Source organism: Ictidomys tridecemlineatus, chromosome 6 (genome assembly GCF_052094955.1).
Source record: "Ictidomys tridecemlineatus isolate mIctTri1 chromosome 6, mIctTri1.hap1, whole genome shotgun sequence".
NCBI classification, from domain to species: Eukaryota; Metazoa; Chordata; class Mammalia; order Rodentia; family Sciuridae; genus Ictidomys; species Ictidomys tridecemlineatus.
The window spans coordinates 170,171,795-170,197,647 of NC_135482.1; the positions used below are offsets into that span (position 1 = coordinate 170,171,795).

Consider the following 25,853-nt stretch of genomic DNA (forward strand, 5'->3'; position numbering starts at 1 on the left):
TGAAGAAAAAAAAAGAGTCAATAGAGAGAATCTAGCAATGAACAGTAGTGCCCTGAATCTAGGACAAAAAAGTACAGAGACAAATATCAAACACCCCCTACTTTAAGTTAATTAATTTTCTTTTGATAATACGTTGTTTAACTTCAGTGAAGAACTGCTGGACTATTGGGTTGTCTGTTTTGGTAGAAAAATTTAAATATTTTAGATAGGATACTGAGGTATAGTGGGAATGTGGAAAGTTTAGCAATTCTCATTACTGGTTCCCATAATTAACTGATACTGAAGTAATATATGACTAGAGGAAATTAAAAGACTCATTAGCAAAGAAATAAGGTACAACAAAATTTCACTGGACAAGATCCTTTTTGTGAACAAAATATTTTGGTGAACAATCATAAAAATCCTTTGTGAACAAAAAAGCTAAGTAAAGAAAGAGAATTGTAGAATGTTTTAGAGAATAAGGGTTATGCAAAGGCACAAAAGTACAGTGAGAGAGGACCATTGTCGATATGTACATTTAACTAGAAGAAAATGTTTGCAGCTGGATGGATCAACCAATGAATGAACCTATTCTAAGTTTATAAGCTTATCATGAAAAATAATATTAATGAGTAAACAGAATTTGGAGTCTTCAATTTACATCTTTTGTACAAAAAATGTTCTGCTAAAGCAATACTATTACTATAAAATAGAAGCTATACAATTCTAAAATTTAATATTCATTACTGAAAGGTAATATATATCTATATCTAATCTAGAACACATGATCATTCTCATCATTTTGTGGAAATAAAAATTTCCACAAAAATTCTTGCAATATGGATAGTCAAGATAACTTTTGATTTGAATTTAAAAAATGCACAATGTATTTAATGTCACACAGAAGAAAAGGAATGATTAAGTGGTATTTTGGGATTCTGCATTCATAAGTTTTGATGAATTAGGTTTATTCCTTTAATTATTTACTGAACACCTTTATGAAATGAAAAACAATCCATTTATCAAATTATCCAAAAAAGTGAAATATTTCCCAAGTAACATCTGTTAGGTTCTGGCACACCTAGATATTTATTTACCAATTACTTTAAATTTTTTTTGGGGGGGGAGAGTTGAAATTTAATAAATATATTTGTGCTGTAATTGGTTGGGTCTTTTTCCATTTCAGTAGTGGTAAATGCAGAATATATATAACATATTTTGTGCTAACTATACTTAAGGATTTATCATAGAAGATGAATATTAAATTTTGCAAGCCTATGACACTAATCTACTCAAACAATAAAAGTGAAGCATAGAAAATGAGATCTCTGAAACATTGGATATGTTTCTTCATTTAAAAAAAGATTTTTTTTAATTAAACCATCCAATTTAATGTTTTTATATGGCACTTTAGTTTTGAAGGTAAAGTGATCTAGAGACAGCTGACAAAGAAATTATAACTGCAATTCCTTGGTGAAAATGTTAATGACAGCAAAATATTGTTTAATTAGATGATTGCGGCATCTGGATTAACACGCTTTAAGAGCGATGTTCCTGTGCTTGTCTGCTTCTTCACACTTTACAGACATTTTGTCATCTCCAGGTCATTAGGAAAGAATTTTTAATGATTTTTCTAGAAGCAAGCAGTTCAAGTTACATCTAATTAGATGACAATAATAAGCCCAACACATGCAGTAGCTAAATATATACATAATTAACCAGGGAGGGCTTGTTCATCACAGAGTAAAAAAGTGGAAAATGCTAAACAGGAGAAAAAGGTTGGGGTTGGGGAAGTTGTGCTGAATTCATTAGCTGATCATATGAAAAACAACTCAAAAACCTTTAAAAAAAATTCTCAGGTCTAACAGAGGATCATTTACATGTAGCTATGTTAGCAATCATTCTTTTTTTTTCATTCAAGAATGCCAGATTCTAACATCTTTTTCCTAGTATTATTTAATATGGTATAAAATGAGGCGTAGAGTGTACCTTTCAGAACACAATGAGCAGAAATCAGGTCAACTCTAGGAATTAGAGGCTGAAACACCATTTTTACTCAAACTCTAAGCATCATTAAAATTCTTTCACATAATCTCCCAAACTTAATATTCTTTGAAAAAAATCCCAAGTGTTTCAAAAATAGTAAAATAAGTTATGCTGTAGTTTTAGTTGAACTCTCATGTAGTTTTCACAAGCTCTCAAATAATAACTAATGAAATGATGAACGTAGGATATGAACCTGGATATGGAGCAGGTTCCCAACGACACACCACACACAAAAAGAAAAAAAAATCACCAAAATTTCAAATGGAATACTTAGGTCTAGGTTTATGAGTGCTGTAATTTGTTAAATTACACTTTATCATATTTCTAATTATCCACAGCAAATATTTATGAAATTTGTGAATGGAATAAAATAAAGGTTATGAACAATTACAGGCTTTTAGGTAAGAATCTTTGAAAAACCACGAGGTTTTCTGAATATTTGATGAATTTCTTTGTCATAGCAAAAATATGTGTTTATGTATTTTCAACTATATCTTTATATGTAGAGATTTTTTGTGTATATACATACATCATACAAAGGTCTAAAGTCTACAACATGTATTAATACTAGAATATTGTATTGTAGGCCTTATAGTGTCTTACTTTTTAAAGCATGTAGAAAGGATAAAAACAAAAATAGTCAAGTATGAAAGACATTAAGAAATAGAAATAAGAAATGTGTCATAAAATTTACTTTGTATTTCATGTTAAAATATTATTTTTGGAAAAAAGATAAATCTGTGTGTAAGAAAGTAACCAAAATATTTAATGTAAAATTTATTAAGTCACAATGACCTATATTTTTAAAACATGAAGCCAGAAAAGATTGTTTCATCTTTTCAATCAGATTACAATTCTGTAACTCTTCTGTTTAACCTAGGAGGTTTCAAGAATCCTTCACCCTGCAACTCTAGTAAATTCACACAATAGATCACAAAATCATGCATACCCTTACAAAGCATAAATATAAATCAGTTCAATGCTATGAATATTTCCTGGGCATAACTATTCACCCCGCCCCCTGCCCCATAATAACCTAATACTCTCAATAAAAAGATGAGCTATAGGCATAAAATGCTAAGGATATACTAATACAAGTGTAATAATGTATGCCATGGAAAATTAATAAGCTTTTTATTTAGGTAAACAAATATAGGTGTAATGTAAAGTATGACCCCTAGACCATTTGGACCACTGGCATCAGCATCAAGTTGGAACTTTTTAAAAACAAAAATTCTTCAATCTTATCCAAATCTATGGAGTCAGAACTTTTAGAGTGGAGTGATGTGTATTTATTTTAAGGCCTTATTCTGATGTGCTGAAGCTTGAGAACCACAAATAGGTTGGGTGCTGGGGGTGCTGATGCTTGGTGGTGCTCAGCTAAGTCCCTCCCTGAGACTGTCATGAGATCAAGGTCATCTCTCCTTCCCATCTGCATCCAGTGACTGCAGAGTAGAGGTAATGAAGGCCTGGCCCCCTTGCTTCAAGGCCTGGGTTACCATCCCAGCCCCAAGCTTTCCAGGGGATCTACTGAGGCCTTTGCTGTAACTCCACTAAAACTCAAAGTTTCCTACCCACTTCTGCATTCTCCACTCCCTCACTCATCTTGATCCCAAGGGTACTCCTCAAAAAATTTCCTTTTGTAAATCTCTCCTCAGAGTCTGTTTCTCTGATTCTAAGTCCTCACTGAAAACACAACCATGTTTTACATTAAAGTCAACAATTCCAGGCCCCAGCTTGCACTAGGCTATCACTAACTACAAAAGTCATGACAGTAAATAAACTTAAAAGGACTCTTTTGATGAAATGCAAAATAAAATGATAAAATTGTTTTAAGTCATTCACTGTTTAGATTTTAAAAGCATTTAACAAATTAGGACTGATGGCCAAAGATAAAATGGCACCACAAATATCCTGAAGCTGCACCATGTTCTGGCATCAAACTACCTAAGTTTTAATCTAATTTTGTCACTTATTAGCTATGTGACTTGAAAAATTATTTAACTTTTCTTTACCATATTTCTTTATCTGTGAAATTGGGATAAGAACAGAACTTAACTCTTAGGGCTGTTGTGAGAATTAAATGAGTAAATACACATAAAACCCTAAGGATAATATTTGGCACATTATGAGTCCCTCAATAAACATTAAACTACTATGTACTAATTTTTGAATATTGATATCAATAATTAAAGAAGTATTTTTAAGAGGAATACTGAAGCAAAATAAATACCAAAAATACTATTATTTTTCTTTTTCTGAATCTTGATATCGATAATAATTTTAAAATGCTTTGAAAAGACTAGAATAAAATATAATAAGCCAATCACTTCTTATTTTTTGATTCTAACATTCTGTGTAGAAATAATAAATCTGAGTTTCAATCAACTAAATCAAATAAAAGTATTGCTGAATAATAACTGTTCCTAAAACTGCAATGAAACAATATGATTATGAATCTATTATTAACAAGAGTGATATGAGTACAGTTTAATATCTTTATATTACCTTATATTCTAGGATCCTTAGATAACTCTGAAAGATGTTTTAATAAGAAGATATGAATGGATATACTCCATTTGTCACAATTCAGGAACATGGGCAATTCTAACTGCTGTCCTAAGAAGTTTTTAATCTTGGTACTAGCAAAGCTTCTCTATGAAACAAGCACCCAAATCTTCAATGCTGATGCTCAGAATAAATTGGCACTCCTACTTCAGGAGGAGGGTAAGGGAAGAATTAATAGAAATATATCCAGGAAGAGCACCTGAGGATATTTACATTCATAACTTCTTCCAATTGCCATCTACTTATAAAGGTTCATTTTACTTGGATAATCATCAGTGTCTGACAAAATCCTGGAAGAGATATTTTTTCACTTTTCTTTGAAGCTTTCCTTGAGTACTCTCTCATCCTAATTTCTTCTGTCTCTCAACTTTTATTACACTCAATGGCATTTAACTGCATACTTTCTCCTGGGTTCTAAATGTTTTTATATGCACATCTTGTTCTGATAAGTAGATCTTAGATCTTAAAGGGATAGAGCAATGAGGCTCAAACTTGTTGCATCAGAACCACCTAGAGGCTTGCTGAAAGGCAGGTTGCTGGGCTCCACAGCCAGAATTTCTGAGTAGGTAGGTTTGAGGACTCTGAGAATTTGCATCTCTAACATGTCCCCAGGTGGTACCCTATGCTGCACACAGGGAACTATGGTTTGAGAAGCACTGAACTAGGACAAACTATAGATATTTATACTTTTTGAATAACAACATCATACATAGTGTCATCTACTTCTGTTTTGGCCATTCCTGCTGCCACTAATCTCACCCAAATCTTTACCACATGTTATTTTTCCTCTTGGAATCCCCTCTGCTTACTTTCTACTGAAGTCTCGCTCATGTTTCAATTTCCAATTTAAATGTCACCAATGAGAAGTTTTTCTTGATCTCTTAGTTTTAATGGTTTCAAGATCTGTGACCCCCAAATGGCTGGATGTATGGAACTGCTGGTATACAGGTCCGTTTTCCTGACTATACTATGATCTCTTCAAAGACAGAAAACATACTTTACTTGCTTCTGTAATTGCAGTGCAAAATAGGGTGTGTGACAAAGTGAAATTGCAGTAATTATTTACCAAAAGAAAGACTGGGATCCCAATCAGAATAATATGTACTCCATGTTTGTATAAATATCTTAAATATAATCTACTGTCGTTGTACATCTAAAAAGAACAACACAAAAGAATGAAAAAAACTGACATCAATCTATATTTCTGTAATACTCTCCTCATAGCACTAAGTTTATGCTATTTCAATTCTGATTCACATCACACCTGATTATTATTTTGATTTTCCTCAAACTCCATACTGTATTCCTTATATTTCTTCTGAAATTTTGTTCTTCTGAAAGTTTGTTCTGATCACTGGGTTCAGAGGAAGTTTAACTCTGGAATTATCAAACATTTCTTATTTATAGTCTGGCTCTTACCTATAGCTCCAATACTAGCTGTTCTTCCTTCCAGCCTAGATACAGTACTTGTGTTCCTGAATACACCATATGTATCCAACTGGCAGAAACTGGTGAAACTCTAAACTGGTGAAACTTTAAACTTTATTTCTCCACAAATTTTCTCTCCCTCCCACCCTCCCTCTTTCTCCTTCCCTACCTTTTCCTCTTTCTTTCTTTAATTCTTTTTGTGTGGTACTGAGAATTACATAGGTGGATCTTGGGGTGCTCTAGCACTGAGTTACATTCACAACCTTCTTATTTTTTAGCATGAATCTTGTTAAGTTGCAGAGGTTGGCCTGGAACTTTCAATCCTTTTGCCTCAGCCTCCTGAGCAGTGTGCCACCATGTCTGGTACCCAAACACATTAAACATATTAAAAAATCTTCCCCTCTCCTTAGCTCTTGCAGCATTCACTATTTACAAAAAATATTCAAAACTTAATATCAGCTGCCTTAAACATTCTTGTTTATGTACATTTCATTTATCTATCTAGATTGTAGGTGCTCTGAATTCCTTGTATCTATATTAATTTCATTTTTTCTCATTGTTTTAATGTATAGTTGAAATAATTATTTAAAATCTCACAATAAATTCTTTTAAAAAGTCAATGTCTATACACTTTTTATGTCACCAAATACAAAACAAGAAAGAAAGATACTTTTAAACTCCCCTGATGGAACTCTGCCAGCTCTGGCTTAGAAATCCAAAGGTTGTTCAAACCAGAAAAAGAAATATTGATCTCTGTATTGTTCAGGGGAAACTTCTGGAAGGGAACGGCAATATTATCAGCTCTATTCAGACACAATGGTCTTTCCAGAGTTAGAGAAAGAGACTCCCAGAAAGCAAAAGTCACAAGTGGGTGGTGGTTTTGGTGGAACTGTACCATATTGTTAGAAATCTACCCTACATAAGCAAATGCAGCAGAAAAGATGGAGAGTAGGAGAGGCCTTTAGAATGATCATCTAGGCAATGTTTCATCCAGAGGGTGGGTTGTGTTCCATCTGAGAACAGTAAAACCGTTTAATATGAATGTCTGCTAGACTAGAAACTGAATTGGAAGTGAGGTATATCACTTGTTTTACACCCAACAGCTCCAAATAACTAGCACAGCCAAGGAAAAAAACACAAGACCATCTAATGATAGGCTCTGAGATAAATCTCTGAAGAACAGATAATAGAAAGACTTAACAGGGAATATGAAAAAAAAAAAAGAAGACGAACACAACTCAGTCAAATGTAAAGAAAATAATAGCCTGAAAAATCAAGTAAGGAAACACATAGCTGAAAATAATACACTAAATGAAAAAGAAGAAACTTTTAATAGTTTGAGATCCTTAATATGAGAAAAGACATGAATTTTAAAAGATAAGCGGCAAATAACAATCTGAATTTTGGCTGGTAAATTATATTTTTTAAAAAGGAATAAATGAAGATAAAAATTGATTTAAATTTTCTCTCTTAGTGGGAGCGTTTTAAAATGTTGATATGCTTTTCAGTACAAAAAAAGGAGAAACACATTATAGGTTATTTTAAAAAATTAAATATAGCTCTAGGAGAATGAATAAAAAGTTGACTACATTTTAAATCATTAGAGAAGTGGGTCAAAAATTATTCATGTAAAAGACAAAAAGAACAATACAATATGAAAAGCAAGAAAACATAACATTCTTTATATTTCAAATACATACGTTAATTCTATCTATATATTTAAGTAAAATGCCAGTTAAATAGTATAATACATTTCTTTTACTTTTGAGGGAGTAAATAGTTCTTTAAGATACATATGTGTATACTATATATTTGAATATATGAATGTATAAATATATAAGTAATTAAAATGCAAAGAGATTTCAGCATTCAAATAACTTTAACAATAACAAATCATGTTCACCTGCTTATTTAATACATATCTATGTTATCCATGTTTAACGTATGCCTATAGTATCCACAGTCATACCTGTATATGATAGATTATTAAAAAATACTATTACATAATTATATTCTAAATCTTAAATGATTAAGAGCAGTATATTGCCCTAAGTTCATGGTTGTGGGCATTCATTCATAACAAAATAATAATAGTTGCTTAAATTCATTTAAGTGCAGAAAGTTTCCGTACAGCCTAATTTATAGAAGGAAACCCTTTGTAGTTCAACATGAATGAGGTCTTTTGGAGCTTAACTTAAGAAACTAGAAAGAGGTACTTAAATCTCATAGACATATATTTAACCAGTGACAACTAGTGATTTAGCAGGAAAACAAAGCCACTACCTCCTTTTAATTTACAAGCATAGTGACTGTTGAGGTGGCTGGCAGTTACTCATCATTTAGAAAATGTAATCTGATTTTTTATTTTTACTTGAAGATTTTAAGGAAAAAGATGCTGTAACCCAATCATGCCATAATCCAGGTGACATCTGTACTAGGCAGAATCCTGTTGTTATTCTCCTGTCTAGCTGCAATTGCTGAGAATGACAAAGTAGTGAAATTACATTTTCCCATTATTATTTCCAGACACTCTCTGGCAATGGTTTGTTGACTCTAATAAACCTTCAGACAAAGCTGTCAGCAAAGGAAATGGCAGAAGGAGAGCAAGGAAAAGCCTCTTCAACAACAAATGCATCTAAAACCTTGGTATTAGCTTGTACAGCTTCTGATAAAATTTAATGTGAGTGCTTCAATATTTATCTTAATGCTGCTCTGGAATCCCAAAGAGAAAAATATATCACATCAAGTCATATTAACAATGATTTTGATGAACATAAACATATTGTGAGTTTAAAAAATGAGATGTCTTACCTGCTATGGTATTAAGAAACATCAAATATTCAAAGTTTGAAATTTCCCTTCTTTGCCAGCGCTGAGTCATGTTGGAAGATTTATAAAGCTGTCGAGGAGTGGCCAACGATATCCTCCTGTTAAGCACACCATAACAAACACAGTCTCTCTTAGCTCATGGCTTTTAAAAATCCAGTATTAACTAAAATATTGGTTTCGAGTTACTCAATTTAAAATACTTTATAGTTTGTTTTTCTTAGACAAATATTAAAAGATATCTTAATTTTGGAAATAAGCAACATTTGAGAATTCTATTACAGAAAAAATACTGAGGATAAGTCTATTTGAAAGCAATTCTATTTGTGAAAATATAACAGTAAATGGGTATTTACAAGTAAATAAGAAGAAAAAAGATAAAACCATTCTCAAAATAAATCAAGGTAGTTTTTATACAATACAATAAATCTACCCCATGTTAACAAGCTAGATAGGTAATTTAGTTAAATGTCTGCTTGCAAGCATTTGACTTAAATCTTACATAATAATGGTGGCTGTCACTAATGTGTATGCCTGCTTCCATACAGTGTGTGTAAGGCCTCTACACACAATGTATATCCCCTCTAATGAGGTCAAAAACAAACAACTGAGAACTGAGAATAAATGAGTACTTCCAGAAGAAGGGACATAAGAACAGAATTAGGAAATAAATCAGAAAAAGTTTTATAGATTATAATACTTTCCAGGTTCAAAGTGGTTATCTAAATATAATAGAAATTGGTATATTTAGAAAATTATGATAAAACTTACTGAGTTTTTAAAATGATCAATGAAGTTTCCCAAACTTTTAAAATTCATTGGTGTCTCAGTGATTTTTCATGGTACCCTTTGGCCAAGAGAAATACCTAACAGTTCTGTTTATTAAATAGTTAGGTCTATAGTTAGATCTAAACAACTCAGAAAATACTGAATGTCTATTATGATTTTGAAGTTGTCTCCCAAATGTTCACGTGCTAGAAGGTTGGTGCCCTGTGGTGGTATTGAGCCTGCACGAAACTTAAGAACTGGGATTTTATGGAAGGTATTAAGTCACCGGGTACTGTCCTTGGAAGGAATTCATGATGATTCCTGGACTCAATGAGTTCTCAAGACATCAGGCTGCTATAATATGAAGCCATTCTGGGTCTTTGATCCCTTCTGCATGTAAATGTCCCCTTCTGCTTTTCCATCATGCTGTGACATAGCAAAGGGGCCCTCCTAGCCAGAGGCTGAACAGACAAGGCCTCCTGTTCTTGGAATTTCAGCTTCCAAAACCAGTGCATTAATAATTATAACAATTAATATAAAAAGAATGTGATTGTTTTAAGAATAATGAAAATAATACTTAAAAACTAAAACACAAACTACAGTCCCTGGCACTTGGGAAGTACTCAGTAAACAAAAGCTATGAACAGTCATTAATTAAAGGGTATTCATTAGGTTATTCTAGCTTAATGGAAATATTACCTTTGTTCTAAACCTTTGCTCATTAATCAACCATCTAATTTGTAGTGTGATCTCTGTGGTGGGTGTGCCCAAGAATTGGCCTAAAGAATTTTGAAGTCAATTGTTTTGTTAATATACCGGCCTTTGAATTTGAGCGTTTTGTTATTTTTGTTTAAAATTAGTATCTTGAGGCTTTAACTTAAAAGGTCCATAGAGTTGGGTAAACTCTGCTTAACTGACAAAACCCAATGTCAAAAAGCAAAGCAAGGAATGGATCTCTAGATGTTTTTGTGACTCTACCAATATATGGAGAGGTTCTACCTGTAGAAGTCAGGTATCATTCCTTCTCTTGACAACTCTCTAAATATAAGTAGACCTTATCCCCCCCACACACACATATACACACTCATGGATGTGCATACCTACCTATTTGAACCTGTGTATGTATGTGCATGTATGTGTATGTATGTATATGTGTATAATGCACATGGTTTTTTTATGGTTTACAAAGTGCCTTTTTTATTCTCTCAAAAAATTCTTGAATGATTCTGTAACGATATTGTCCCCATTTTATGGTGGGCGAGAGTATCATTCCTCTTGCCTGGAATTATCCAATCAATATTTACTGAGTTCCTACTAAATACTCGGCTCTTATTGCTACCCAGCTTGTAAGTGGCAGGTCTAAGCCTAAGTTCAGTATCCTCCTAACCTCTTCTGTTCTTTCTAAAACTACATGTCTCAGGAAGTTAAAAAAAAAAACAACTAAGCCTATAAGAATAGTATTAGGAAACTAAGAATTAGTTGAGCCTTTAGGGAAAAGTCAAGCCATGGACAACAAAAGGACTGAATGCCTTCATGAATTAACAGAGAAAGAAGCAATGCTCATCATTTTCTTTGCTTTCAGAACAATAATCTTCCAAAAGTCAAAGTGAGATCAAATGTAGTTAAAAGAGAAAGGATACTCATAATAGGTAAGGAAAATAGTAAGAGCACTACTGGTAGTTTTAAATGAATCGAGATTCAGGTTTAGACTAGTCCAAGAGCACTGAAGGAGATCACACATGCCTTCTAGAAACCCGTTAGTAAACTTTCAGCAGTCATGGTCATTGAGAAAGCTGCCAAGAGGTAGGAAAAAAGTTAGATGTATTTGTGAGTTCTTAATGTTCATTTCTGGAAAAATTTTTTGAATTGATAAGTAAACAAATAGATTGCACTTGGGAAAGGAGGTAGCTATTACTGTGAGTCAGCTTTGATTCAGTAAGAACAAGTCTTGCAAAACTAACCTCATTTTCTTTGATAGATTAAATGCATTTTTTCTTTGACCTGTATTTTATATAAGTGCTTCATTATCTACTAATGTCTTAGTTGAATCTTGTCATTCTACTAGGAAATATCCTGAGCATGTGCATACATGTCAGTGAATTGCTCTTGTACAGTATGTGAAAAGAAAATAGATAAGATGTAATACAAGGGAACTCCAGCTGAATAGCACTTAAAAAGCACTTTTGCAATTAGGCAATGTGCTAGGTGCTATAGATTAAAAGATAAATAAAACACAGTCCCTGTCTTTAAAATGTCTGTAACCTATTTAAGGAAAGATAGAGAAAGATTAGTTTTCTTTCCATTCAGGTAGTACACTGCAGGAGTCTTCAGGAACAAAACAGTATGTGGTAGAAACTGTTGCATATCTACTCAAAGCCTAGCTCCCTTCTTCTACAATAATGCAATTCTTCTTTTGTTCAGGTAGGAGGCAACAAGGAATCAGAGGTATATTTGCCATAAATTCTAGGGGATTGTTGAGCTAAGCCATCAAACTCTCCCTACCACTTTAGGAGTGGGAAGGTTGTCCCATTCTGACCAAACAGGCTTGACATTCTGATCAAACAGACTTAAGATATAAACATTACTGAAGGTCCATGAGAAATGTATTCCTTCCTAAAACAGCGAAGTTTAAAGAGAAATCCTTTGTATCTTTTTTCCTACTTAATGTAGTTGTGTGAGGATGTGATATATGGAGCAGTAGTGTTAATTTTGTGAACATGAGGCCAACTTAAGAATCCTGACTGACATCACTGAATCTCTAACTCAATACTGATAATGCTTTACTGTAGGTCTTTTGTATTAAGTGTGTGCATGTGCACACATACACACACACACAGAAAGAGAGAGAGAGAGAGAGAGAGAGAGAGAGAGAGAGAGAGAGAGAGAGCACACCCCTACTTTTAGTTGGGTATTCAATTACTTAGCATCAAAACTAGACTAATTGCTATTAGCAATAAGCATAATGATTGTGTTTTCTGCTCAAAGTAGTATCTTTTAATGAAATAAGGTTTCAAAATGATTCTTCTAAAATATCAAGATGAAAGATTTACATAATAGTTTAAACTGTCACGATTAATGACTATTACTCGAGGTAAACTCTATGAATTTTATTATATTAATGAAGAAGCACATATACATAGCATTTAAAAAAGCATAATTCATATATTATTGTACAGCAATTAGTCATAAACATCTTGAAGCTTTTGGTATGTTTCCTACAAGATAATAAGAAACATGTCTTCTTTGTATACATGTAATTTTACCTATGATATACAATCAACTTTTTTACTTATTCACCTAGATATGTGTTAAATAAAACTCTGCTTTAACTACATTGTTATTTGCAAAATAGCTGTTTTCATAACTTCTTTCCATACAAATAACTCACAGAGAATGAAAATTCCTTGGTCCTTGAAATAATTATAATGGTACAACTACACTGACATTTCTGTCATACCAAGATTGAAATATGTGAAGAAATTTAAGATAGTGTGTGATATAATAATTACCTGGCTTGTGGAAGACCATAGCTGGTTCCTACTCCAACCCGAGGCAAGCTATAAACAACTTTTTTTACTGTTGCTTGATCAGGAAAATTAAACATTACCGAGGCTGTGGTAAGAAGAAAACATGATTTAGAAAACCAGAGTAGAACAAAGCATCAACTTAAGAAATCATTTTCAAGTGTCTATCATGGTTTATTTGCAAAGGTAATTAATTTTCATGACAAAATAGCCTTCTCTATAGCTATGTCTATGTGAAACAAGGATTAACGTTTTCAAACAAATTATTTTTCTCTTATTTTTAAAAATGAATTTTTGTTTTAGCAAGAACCTACCCAAAGGAGAAATAAAGTGACAAAAATCAAGACAGCCTTCACCATATAAATGAATAACATCCAAATGTGAGCACATTTTTCTTACAAAGTATTTAAGAACACTTACTTCGGTTTGCCATAAATACTTCCAGAGCAGTGTTTTGCAGAAGATAACGTCTAGAAAATACGGCTCGTATCTCACTGAACATCCATTTTCCATGAAGTCCTTCTGTGTATGCAAGAACCTGAAATAAACAGTTTAAAGGTAAGTGGAAATCATTAAATATTATTTAAGACTCTGACAGTATCTTAGTTGGTGTTCTACTAGAGTCAGTAAATTGGGGATTATCTTTCTGGATTCATGATAGTCAATTCACTTGATACTGTATATTTTGCAAAGTTTTTGCCTTTCTAAATTGTCTTGGTTGGCTTATGAGAACATGAAGGAGTGGAAAAATTACATTTTCAAGGTGACCTTGTGACTTAAAACAAAATATATTGTTTTGAGTTTTGCATATCATTAACTGGATCTGGTGACCACCTGTAACATATCCTGTTGGTTCTTTCCAATGTCCCTTCTCCCCTTTCTTCCTTATTTAATGGAAGCCCAGTTATTGTGAAAGAGTTTGTTTAATCACCCCAGGAAATGGATCATGATTAGTTTCAGGTAGGACTCAGCAAACTCTTTCTGTAAAAGGTTGGATGGTAAATATTTTAATACTTTGCAGGCCACATGGTCCATTACAACTATGTAACTGCTATTGTAGTGTGAAAGCAGCCACAGACAATATATAAATAAATGGGTATGAATAAGTTCCAATAAAGCTGGATTTAGAATATTCAGGGACCAGAATTTTGCTTAACCCATGGTCTAAGCCAATCATAATATTGTTATTTTCTGTTTCCCCAAATTTCCAGACCCACCATTGGCTAAAGAGAACACGGCTAGAGGCAACTGAGGATGTTTTAGAAAAGGAAAATGAATTACATGTGGCTGGCACACCCTTTCTGCCTTCTGGCTTGAATGAAAATGTGATGGCTAAAACTGTAGCAGCAATTGTGTAATCATGAGAGAGGAAAGCCAAGGTTGGTCCTAACAATGAACTACTGGTACAATCTGAGATACCATCCATGTCAGGACTTCTTGTTACACGATATCAATTCATATTAGATTAAGCCGTAATTATCATGTCTACAACAAATTGATACACGAGTGTATTTTAACAATACATAAATTCCTTTTCTGTTTGCTTTGGTGGAAACAGGAACTGATTTTTGAGTTTTATATACATTAGATTTCTTAAACTTTGAAAAGAAGTTATAATTTCCTTTGTGCATATTCTTTCTTTAGAAAATAAACATAAAATACATATGTATATAATATTTTGGTCCTTTTGTTTTGAAAAATCACATTTTCTTACCCTTAATTCAGTTTTGTCTTTCTCTGGAAACTGGAAGGTTTTTGGAAGTAGCCACACAACTACTTAAATCCTGAGCCATTTTGGAGTCAGACTTCTATTAAATGTCAGCTCTGCTATTTGTTAACTATAGGACCTTGGGAAAATTACCTAACTCCATTAGATTTTTGTCCTTTGTAAAACAGTGACAATAATACCTATTATTGGTTAGTTTAAGCAAAGTTGATGAAAGTAAAGTATATGGCCCTCATTATTATGTTCATAAGTTAAATATGTTCTTGTTGTTGAACAGCATATGACAAGTGTTTTTCCATTTCTAAATGCAAAATTTCTTTTTGTATATTTCACAAAAGGGTTATAGTGGCTTTCCATAATTTATATTTGTAAATTCTTAGTCAGCTATAATGGTTTCCAGATTTGAATTTCATGGAACAGTGTGTGCGCGCGCGCGTGTGTGTGTGTGTGTGTGTGTGTGTTTTAAGAAAAGGGAAGGAATACTAACACATGGTTACTAACTTCTTTTGTGTGGGTGAAATAAGAAAAATTATAAGACAAAGTTGAAAATGTGTTCAAGTATGACCATTATTTCACTAAAAAAAATTTAAATTTGAAAACTCAAACAATAAAATGAGTAAAACACAAATCTTCCCATGAAACCCATGTTGGAACCCTCATACCACTACTGGTATGCCAGGAAAACACACACACACACACACACACACACACACACACGCACGCATGCACGCACGCACGCACACACACACACACACACACACACATACACACAGATACATCTCACATATGCACCCCTTATCATATCTGTACCCATTTTTATCTTTGGGAAAAATGATATAACTCAAAAAACCTAAGTTAGTTTGACTCCTGAAGTACTCCTTGTAAAAAAAAAAAAAAATCTGCCAATTTTGAATTTATGGCCTTTCAGGTCTGCCTTCTCCCTTAATTACTTGCTCTGTGACAATGGATCTGCACCCTTTAAAGATTTTTCCTCTGCTGGATGACATGATGTTAAACCTGTCAGGAAAGGGCACTGAAGAGACCCTGCAGAGGAGTCTGTTCTTCCCATTCTCGTGGGCTCACTCAGCAGGTTCCTGGGCCGCAGCACCCAGCTTCTCGGGTGCACGATAACTCACAGCACCCATTGTCCAGAAGTTTTCTAAGTACTCTCCTTAGCCAGCAGTTTCACTAGCTCCCTGGAGGGTGGATTTTTGGAAAGTTCTGGAGGACAGAGGTCCAGCAGGCTGCTCTAGCTGGGTCCCAGAGTGAGCTACAGCCAGGCCCTTCCCCAATAACCCTGAGGGACCTTATCCTTGGATTCTATGATAGCCCTAAGACTACTGGCTACTCCTTATATGTTGTATTCCTACACAGAGTGCTTGATTTCTTACCAGCCATTTGTAGCACCAATTTCCTTACATAATTTATATTATAATTATTTATATCACACTTGTTCTGTCTACAATGGTATGTGGCTTCCTTTCCCTAACTGGATCCAGACTGATCTCAAAGCTTAGTGGGATGATAATGTAGTGAGACCTTAGACACACCACTTGGGAAGTGTGTGGAGGATAAAGTCAAAGGTTGTGAGACTGAAGGCAGAGTGACCAGATGGGATACTACTCAGCCAAGTGATGAGGACTTTAATCAATTTGTATACATTTCAGAAATGTAAAGGAATATCATTTATAGTCAATTAAATGCTGAGTTTATGGCATGTTTCTATAAAAGTCTGGGCTTCAAGCCCAGGTCTGAAATATGAACTGATACTATAAAATTGTCTCTGTTTTATTTATACCTTTACTGGTTACATAATGTTCTGTGAGTTTTAGGACCTTCTATAGTAACTCTTTATGTTTGTTTTTCATCACAGTCCAAGATATTCTCTTAAGTCATTTAAGTACTTTCATCTATACTTGAGGTTTGTGGTTTTGTTTTCTTTGTTAAGTCAACCTTCCCAGATCATCTGGTTTGCCTGCCTGCTTCTCCAAATCATTGAATACACAATGAAATCTACTGAACAAATATTAACTACCCCATTCAGTTTTACCTTCTGAAAGTTGAATGAGCATAATTTTTATTATGTCATTCAAGTTATAAACAAGAATATTAAAGCGTCTTGTGTCCAAAGCTTATGGACTTGAGGTATTTTCAGCGGATGACCTGGTATCTTGAAGAAGTGAAGGAAGAAAGAGCTCATGTGAGCCTATGCCCTGAGGTCTGCCCTACTCAGGAGATGAAGCCCACAGGAAACAACACAAAACAAATATAATAGAAGTGCTGTAAACCTTCTATCCAAATGTGGGCTTAACACATATTATCTGATGATCATGTCGAGGAAAAATAGGGCTGCTGTGCACTCAGGTGTATCAGACATGTATAATGTTGTCAGAAACATGTATATGACTGTCACATCAGGTTCATCTTTTTTTCTTCTAAGGCAGCTAATATTGTGCAAACTAAAAAGTCCTTGTTTAGTGATGGCTTCACTGATCTCAAATCATCCAATACATATATCAGAACAAGTTGCAGAAATACTTTTTTTAAACAGAAAAATCTAAATTTTGTGCCAAGTTATTTCCTGTTAAAAATGGAGGAAATGGCTGCAGAAAGTCAAACATGCTCTTCTTGGTGCTTTATGAAATTGTCACTAATCGACACTTGCAGCTTCAACCACTGAATTGCAGAATTTGTAATGCAATGAAAAGTTATAAGTCTCCGTTACCTTATGACTCCATATAAACCAATAACTCAGGATTAGAGCAAATATACTCAAGATGAAATAGTTCAAAAGATATTTCAGGTTTACATTCACATGTGATTAACCATGCTCTTTTCATAACTTCCAGCTGAATGGATAGGATTTTAAGTTCTGAAGAAAAGTCACACCACAAGATGGAAGAAGCCTGGATTCTACAACGACCACAGGAGACAATCTCTGGCTGATGGCTACTGTGTGGAACGTGGGGCAAGGTGGAACAAGGGAGCAGCTGTGGAACTCCCTTGACCCCACTCCTTATGTCTAGGTGACACTGTTTTACTACCCAAGGCATGAAAAAATATTAGAATGAGTTCTTTCTCATCTCTTTTTTCACATTACCATTCTCTCACTAAAAATATGAACAGGTAGCTCTCTCCTGGTGTACAGGCTGGGGTATAAGATCTAGTGAGGGGAATGGGAGCCTCAAGCAATGGCACATTCAAAATGCTGATGGAAGTGTTAGGAAGTGTATGCCCCCATGACTGGCTTAAAAATAATTCTGTTACAAGTTGGATGGTTTTCCAATTCTTTACTTTCAAGGAGGAAGAGTTAGATCTAGTTGGGCTGTTACTGAAAGACAATTAAAAATAATGACGATAGACTTCTAGGTGATTTTTAGTATTCAACTTGGAAAAGGGACAAAACACTAAATAACATTGCTACAATAAACTTCAGCATCCTTCTATTTATGTATGTGAACAAGATTTTCAACATATCTATAAAAAAGAAAGGAATAACTCTAATATTGATTTCTGTATTTGTCTGGCAATAAGTAATATTAATTTGTTAGCTATGCACCTCAAGATGAATTTTGAATGCCAGTTTGCTTTTTAAAATCGATAATTGATTTTAAAAGTGCAAAATATATTTATGTTGTTGAACAACTATAAGCTTAAATAATTGTAATAACAACTTATTCCAAATAAGCACTTAAAGTTTATAGTCTCAGAAATGAGTCAGTTGTGAGCAGGAGAGACTGAGTCCCTGACTTTCAGGTGTTTGCAATCAGGAACAGAATCACAAATGACAGGGAAGTGGAATAACAGTACCCCAAGCAGAAGGAAGAAGATGTATGGAAATAAGGCACCATGGGCAATGGGTCCAAGCTTTCTGAATATAGCTTGTGAGGAGGAGAGTATCAAAAGTAAAATTAGAATAATAAACTATGAGTGGGAAGCCAAGGCGTAAGGCTAGATCTTGCAACTCATGTTGGAGTTTGGACTTGGTCTGAGAACAATAGAAAGCCACCGTAAGATTGTAAAGAGGCAAGATGATTAAATTTATACTTTAGAAGTCTTCATTATGGCTATGATATAGACATTATTTTGACTAGAGAAAAGCCACACTGTTCCAAAAATCTTTGTAAATGGTATTCTATAATTATGAGTAGAAAATCATGGACTCATTAGCAAAAAAAAAAAAAAAAAAGAGTATTATTTATACTTCTTCAACAGTGTCTCTCACACTGTGGTAAGAACTTTTAAATTCATCTATTTGATTACATATATCCCCTAAGAAATGCTAGACTTCAAAAGGGTGGAGACTATATTTGTACACTATTTAAATTTCCTTACAAAACGTGCACATAGATGCAACTCAGTCAAGTTTTGTTGAGTAGAATATTTAACAGTTTAACTTACAAAAGAACTGAGTTGCAGCTGGAGTCTTCAGAGCCTACTTTATCTTCAAATGTGTACTCTCCAAATTATGGTAAACTCTTGAGATGAAAAAATGGTATTGGCAAGGTTGCTTCATTTTGTCCCATTCATGAATGTCCCCGTGGGTAAATACTAAATCTTTGGCTGTGTTTCATCATTTTCTCAAATTTGGCATATGCTAATAATCTTATATTTCCCCTCTGATGTTATTTTTAAAAAGGATGAGGGTGAGAGACCAGAATTCTACATTATATGAAAAAACACTCAACATCTCTAGCAATTAAATAAATGCAATTTAAAACTACATTAAAATTTCCTCTCATTCTAGTCAGAACAGCAATTATCAAGAATAATTAATAATTAATGTTAAGGAGGATGTGAGGAAAAATGTACACTCAAATGTTGCTGGTGGAACTGCAAATTGGTGCAAACCACTCTGGAAAGCAGTATGGAGATTCCTGAGAAAACTTGGAATGGAACCACTATTTGACCTAGTTATATCCACTCCTCAGTATATATCCAAAGGACTTAAAATCAGAATACCACAGTGACACAGACACATCCATGTTTATAACAGGTCAATTCACAATAGCTAAGCTGTGAAACCAAACTAGGTGCCCTTCAACAGATGAATAGGTAAAGAAAATGTGATATATATATATATATACATATATATATATATATATATATATATACACACACACACTCACACACACACACACAATGGAGTACTACTTGGCTATAAAGAAGAATGAAATTGGGCTGGGGATGTGGCTCAAGTGGTAGTGCACTTGCCTGGTATGCGCATGGTGCTGGGTTCGATTCTCAGCACCACATATAAATAAAGATGTTGTGTCCACCAAAAACTAAAAAATAAATATTAAAAAATAGTCTCTCTCTCTCAAAAAAAAAGAAGAATGAAATTATGGCATTTGCCTGTAAATGGTGAAACTGGAGACTATCATGCTAAGTGAAATAAGCCAATCCCCCAAACTCAAAAGCCAAATATTCTGTCTGATATGTGGATGCTAACTTACAATAAGGTGGGGGCGGAGGTGTGTGTGGGGAAGAATAGAAGTACCTTGGATTAGACAAAGGGGAATAAAGGGAAAGAAGGGAGAATGGGAATGGGAAAGTTAGTAGAATGAATTAGATATTACTTTCCTATGTGGGTATATGATTTCTGCAACAAGTGTAATTCTCTATCATGTACAACCAGAAGAATGAGAAATTATACTCCATATATGTATAATATGTCAAATATATTTTACTCTCATGTATAACTAATAATAACAATTTCTTTTTAAAAAAGAAAGAAACTACTTTCTGGTTTCTAGAAACTGGAATGTTAACTTCTTTTGCACTATTCTAAATTGTGACAATTTTTAAACTATTCTATTTGTATGTCTTCTGTCTTTAGACTTTTGTTTTCTTCTTTTTCAGGTTATTTATAGTTCTGAATTAGAGGATTATTTTTGAACCAGTTTGGTCATGAGGTCTCATTATTCAGATCCCATAAATTTTCTTTCTGAAAATATTTTACATTAAAAACTTAAACATAGAAGTGGTACAAGATTAGAAAGGGGAGTTAAAGTAAAGTTGTAATTGTCAAATCAGCCTTGAGCTTTCCGAGTAGACAGAGGAGAGACACTTTTCACTGGAGATATAATATTAAGAAAAGTATTTTATAACATTAAAACTTTCTACTACAAGAAAGTTTAAACACAAAAAGTAGTGACAAGTTTGTAACGAGGTGAGAAACGTTGATATTTTTTAAGGGCTAAAGTATTTTCTAGTTAGAATTTCTTTACGTTAATTTGGAGAAAACTGCACATAATACTGATGTACTTTTCAATTCTTGCCCAATGTATGCAATATGTCACAAAAACCATAGTTGAGTTTATGTGTATAAAATATGCACTATAATATACAGTTAAGTATTTAAAGAGTGGTAACTATTTTTATTAATAGTTGTATAAAATTCCATTTTTATCTATGATGTGCATTCCATCTAGATCTTGAATTCTAACCATCTAGAATAGTTCTCGGCTCCCTAGTGTGCCACCTTCTGCACATTTTCATTCACTGTATATGAGACAAGTTCTCTTTTCATAGCACCAAAATGACAACAAATGAAATTCTGAAAATTTATTATGTTTTTTTAATGGAATCTCCTCTGCTTAAGCTCTTTGACCATTTGTTTCTCCTTATTACTGTATCCCTGTTACTTCCCACAGTGCCTGTTACATTGTAGAAACTCAGTAAAATGTTTGTTGTATAACTGAATTAAAGGTATACATGGAATCACTCTGTAGTAACAAAAGTATAAATGAAGATAGAAAATAATAGTATAATGTTAATGGGTGTCTATGTTTGGAGGGACATAGAAATGTGGGTTACTGGAGCTTGAATGAAATTCTAGTTTTTAGAAGGCCTAATGAGAATTTCCCATTTACTTTATTGTGCGTTTTTAAAAGAAATTGTGTAGTAGAAGCTATCTCCTACCTATTCAGAATCCACTTTTCCTCCACCACCCCCACCTGGAGATCACCAGAATTTAGGACTTATTATTATGTGAGATTCTCTATCTATCTACTTACCTACCTACCTTCCTATCTATTGAAGCCATTTGAGTTAGGGATCTGCTAATTACAGTTGAAAGTTTTTTTGATAGAAAACCTTATTATTCAATGTAGCCTTCATGTCTCTGTTCTTTGCAGAAGGAAAAAACCTGACCAATATGTGAGTGTGCATGTGTATACACACACACACACACACACGCACGCACACACCAACATGTCTCTATATTAACTGCTCAATTTGCTGTAAACTTAAGTCATCCTAAATAATAAAATCAATTAGAATTTTTAAAAATGCAGATGATAAACATTTCCACATATGTGCATGTTCTAGAATGGCTTCCCCTCTTTGTCTGCCTGGAAGATTCCTACCATGCAGTAAAAGCCTATTGCTTAAAACAGCATTTATTCTAAAGATCTTTACCATTTACCAAGTATCTGCCAGTTATGTACCAGAAAGACAAGATGAATTTGAATTGCTTTTCAAGTATGAAAGACTTTTATTTTCCCATACTAATTAAATTTTAAAAGCCACTTTAATAAGATATGAGTTCATAGTGTGCTGAGCATATTTTTATGTGAAAACCTGAGGACCTCCAAGCACTTACAGGTGCATCCTTCAGGTACAAAAAAATTTGCTTTTCTTTCTCTTACAGCTAGAGCTCTTCTAGCATCACTTGCTCTCCAAGAAATGCTACAGAGTACAATCCAACTTACAAATAGGGAACTTGCATTGTGAAGGTTCTTTAGATTGGGTGTTGTTTTGGGAGTTGATGTTCACATCTACTCAAGCCAGCATGAATGTTAGCTTTGGTTGGTGCTGTCCTTCATTCCACCAGTAATATATCAGTAAGTATGCACTTCACTAGTGCTTGTTTTGGTGCACCAAGTTCCCCTCCCCTCCCTTTCCTTCCCTTCCTCTCCTTTGCCTTCCCTATTTTTCAGTAGGAGGGACTGAACCCAAGGACACTCTACTACTGAGTTACAACCCCAACCCTTTCTATTTTGAGACAGAGTCTAAGTTTCTGAGGCTGGTCTCAAACTTGCTATCCTCCTGATTCAGCTACTGGCATTGCTGGATTGTAGGTGTGTACCATGGTGCCTTGCCAAGATCATTTCTTTTTTATAAATACACCATGCTATAGTAGAAGGCACCTGAACCATGGAGGATGACAGAGAGACTCAAGTCTGTAAACTAACATCACTGAAACACAGGTTTCCCTTATGTAAGATGGGAATGATCTATTTTATAGGGTTGTTGTGAGTATTCAATGGAATGACACAGAGAGTGCCCAGTAGACAGGCTGGTAATGTAGTGCTTCATATATGTGTTGAAGAAATGAACTCACATTCTTTCCACCAGAACCTCAGCAAAACTCTCAGCTAGGAGGGAGGAGCAGTTTCTGCCCTGCCCTCACACAGATTCATTTCCAGGGCATTATTCACTGATCTAATATCTGCTTTTGCATTACATATTGGTTCAACTAGGTCTTGTTATTTCCTGAAATTTTTTCTTGTGTACTACTTAATGGATGATTTGGGGTATTCTGTCTGCTGTGTTTGAATCTTAATCTTTTTAAAAAACAATCTTTGTGCTTTAATTTGGCTATTGAATTTCCTGTGATATTTTTCTTCTGCTCCAAATATTCTATGTTAGGGAACAAATGACTCTTCAAGAAATATAACTTAGTTAAACATACACAACCCAGTTAATGTCCCTTGCTTGTATGTGACTGTTTTTCACAAATATCTGTAACAAGAGTAAAAGGAAGTTTTAGAGGCCTCCCAACTTATAGGCAATGGAAATAGTTATTTCCAGGGTCAGGTAGCTCCTACAAGTCTCTTCTGCATTATGGAAATGCCCTATGACTTTTGTTTTTCTTCTGCTTACTTTTAATTTCTTGTTTGTAAAGGTATTAACAGCAGGGGCTGGGGATGTGGCTCAGGTGGTAACGCGCTTGCTTGGCATGGGGGGGGCGTTGGGTTCAATCCTCAGCACCACATAAAAATAAAATAAAGACGTTGTGTCTACTGAAAACTGAAAAATAAATATTTAAAAATTCTCTCTCTCTAAAAAAAAGGTATTACCAGCAAAATTCTACTTCATTGAGGAATTCTCATATATATTTTAACTGAGTATCTTGAGTAAGTTCTCTGTCCCCAGGTAAAGTCTGTTAGCATCACAAAGCATTTGTTCATCAAACAAAAATTTAGTCATCACCTACTAGGTCCCAGATATCGTGCCAGCTTTTGGGGATACATACTAATGAGTATGTATCTCCAAACAAAAGAGAGGGTCCTTTCTTTCAGACTTCCTATTTGGGATTTTGTCTGTAAGACTGATAGAGCAATTCAGTTTTACAGGGTTATTAAAAGAATTAAGTGGGCTACTGTGTTTAATGTTCTTATCTCAGGTGTCCCAACTGTCAGGAGGTCACATTTCTTCCAGAGCACTCACTGAATAGAGGATGGAGATAGTGATTTTAGACTTAGCTCCCAGTCAGTGGTAGCTCTGAGGAGGACTGGGATACCCTTGAGAGAAGTAGAAGGAGTGGATTCGATCTGCATCTTAGAGAAACCACTCTGGAAACAATTTGAAGAATAACTTGAAAGTAGGATAACTGAATTAAGTGGTAGAAAGTGGTGGGAATCTTATCTGCGACAGTTGCAATAGGTGGGAAGAGAGGAAGGGAGTAGGCATGTTCTTCAGATAAATTAACAAGACTTGTGTGTTTTGCTTTACACTAAGGTAAAGCTATGGAAGGAAGAAAAGGTGTTATAAGCATTTCTGGCTCCAGAGGGTAGGTGAATGGAGCTCTCTGCCTTGTCCTAAGTTTCAGATTAGTGGAAACTATAAATATTGTGAAAAAGATAAGCAGCACAGTCAGTGAAGATATTAGATACGGCCATCACTCTTTTGTTATTGCCTATATAAACAGGAGTTTCTGGAAAGAAAGTGTGTTAACAATAAAAATAATTGAATTATCTACATTTTTCTACTTTAAATGAAATGATAGCAGGGAATGAAATATAAACAAATTAAAATATCTTCTGTTATTAATGTTTTGCTCTCCACTTGTAATATAAATAAACTTAATATGTAATACTGCTTTCTCCATATATGGAGGTAATATTTAGTCCAAACCCCATGTTTGTGTTGACTGTCCTCCATGGCTCAGCAAAGTGCACAGAGCAAGCACAGCATGTGCAGCTCCATGGAGCTCCAGGGTATGATTCTCCAAAATGCATGTTTTAGTAAATAAATAAAAATGCGTACTAGATGGGAGGAATGGATGACTCTAGATAGGGCAGAGAGGTGGGAGGGGAAGGGAGGGGGCATGAGGTAATTAATGATGGTTGAATGTGATGATCATTATAATCCAAAGTACATGTATGAGGACGCAAATTGGTGTGAGTATACTATGTATACAACCAGAGATATCAAAAATTGAGCTCTATATATGTAATAAGAATTGTAATGCATTCCACTGTTATATATAAATTTAAAAAATAGAAAAAAATGCATACTAGAGACAATTATATGGCAAACTAATTTATAAAAAATGGGGTCCATCTGGTGTACAATCATATATAGTAAATATACTTGTAGTGTATATTTAGGTGAATTTGTTTTCATTAATGTGCAAGAGTTTGGTGAGAATGATGTTTTTATATCAGGGTAGATAGATTCCTACTGGGTATGCAGGTAAATTTTAAAAGGTTCTTATCCTAGAAATGATGCAGCTGTAATGTAGGAGGGTGATTTATAGAGGAATGACAAAATGACCTAAGTGGAAAGCAGGGAAAAAGGAAGGTATACGTATATGTATAAAATTATCATGGTAAACGTCTATGTATCTTACATGCAAAATATATGCATTAGACAAATCATACTGCTTATCAGTAATCTACAGACATTGAAACAGAATTTTTTAAAAAAATATTCAAACATATCATGAATATATAGTACAAATGGCTCTTCCTTGATTG

The 25,853-nt window shown here is 34.1% G+C and overlaps 1 protein-coding gene across 6 annotated transcripts in view; it reads right to left on the reverse strand.

The window, feature by feature from the left end:
- Nbea (neurobeachin) overlaps positions 1-25,853 on the reverse strand; it is a 603,852-nt gene that overhangs the window by 94,594 nt on the left and 483,405 nt on the right. For all 6 annotated transcript variants that reach the window (XM_078016116.1, XM_021730370.3, XM_021730357.3 and 3 more), the window contains 3 exons: positions 13,560-13,677; positions 13,125-13,227; positions 8,833-8,948 (listed from right to left, as the gene is read on the reverse strand). In XM_078016116.1, the coding sequence (XP_077872242.1) occupies positions 8,833-8,948; positions 13,125-13,227; positions 13,560-13,677 (337 nt within the window). The remainder of the gene's footprint in view (positions 1-8,832; positions 8,949-13,124; positions 13,228-13,559; positions 13,678-25,853) is intronic.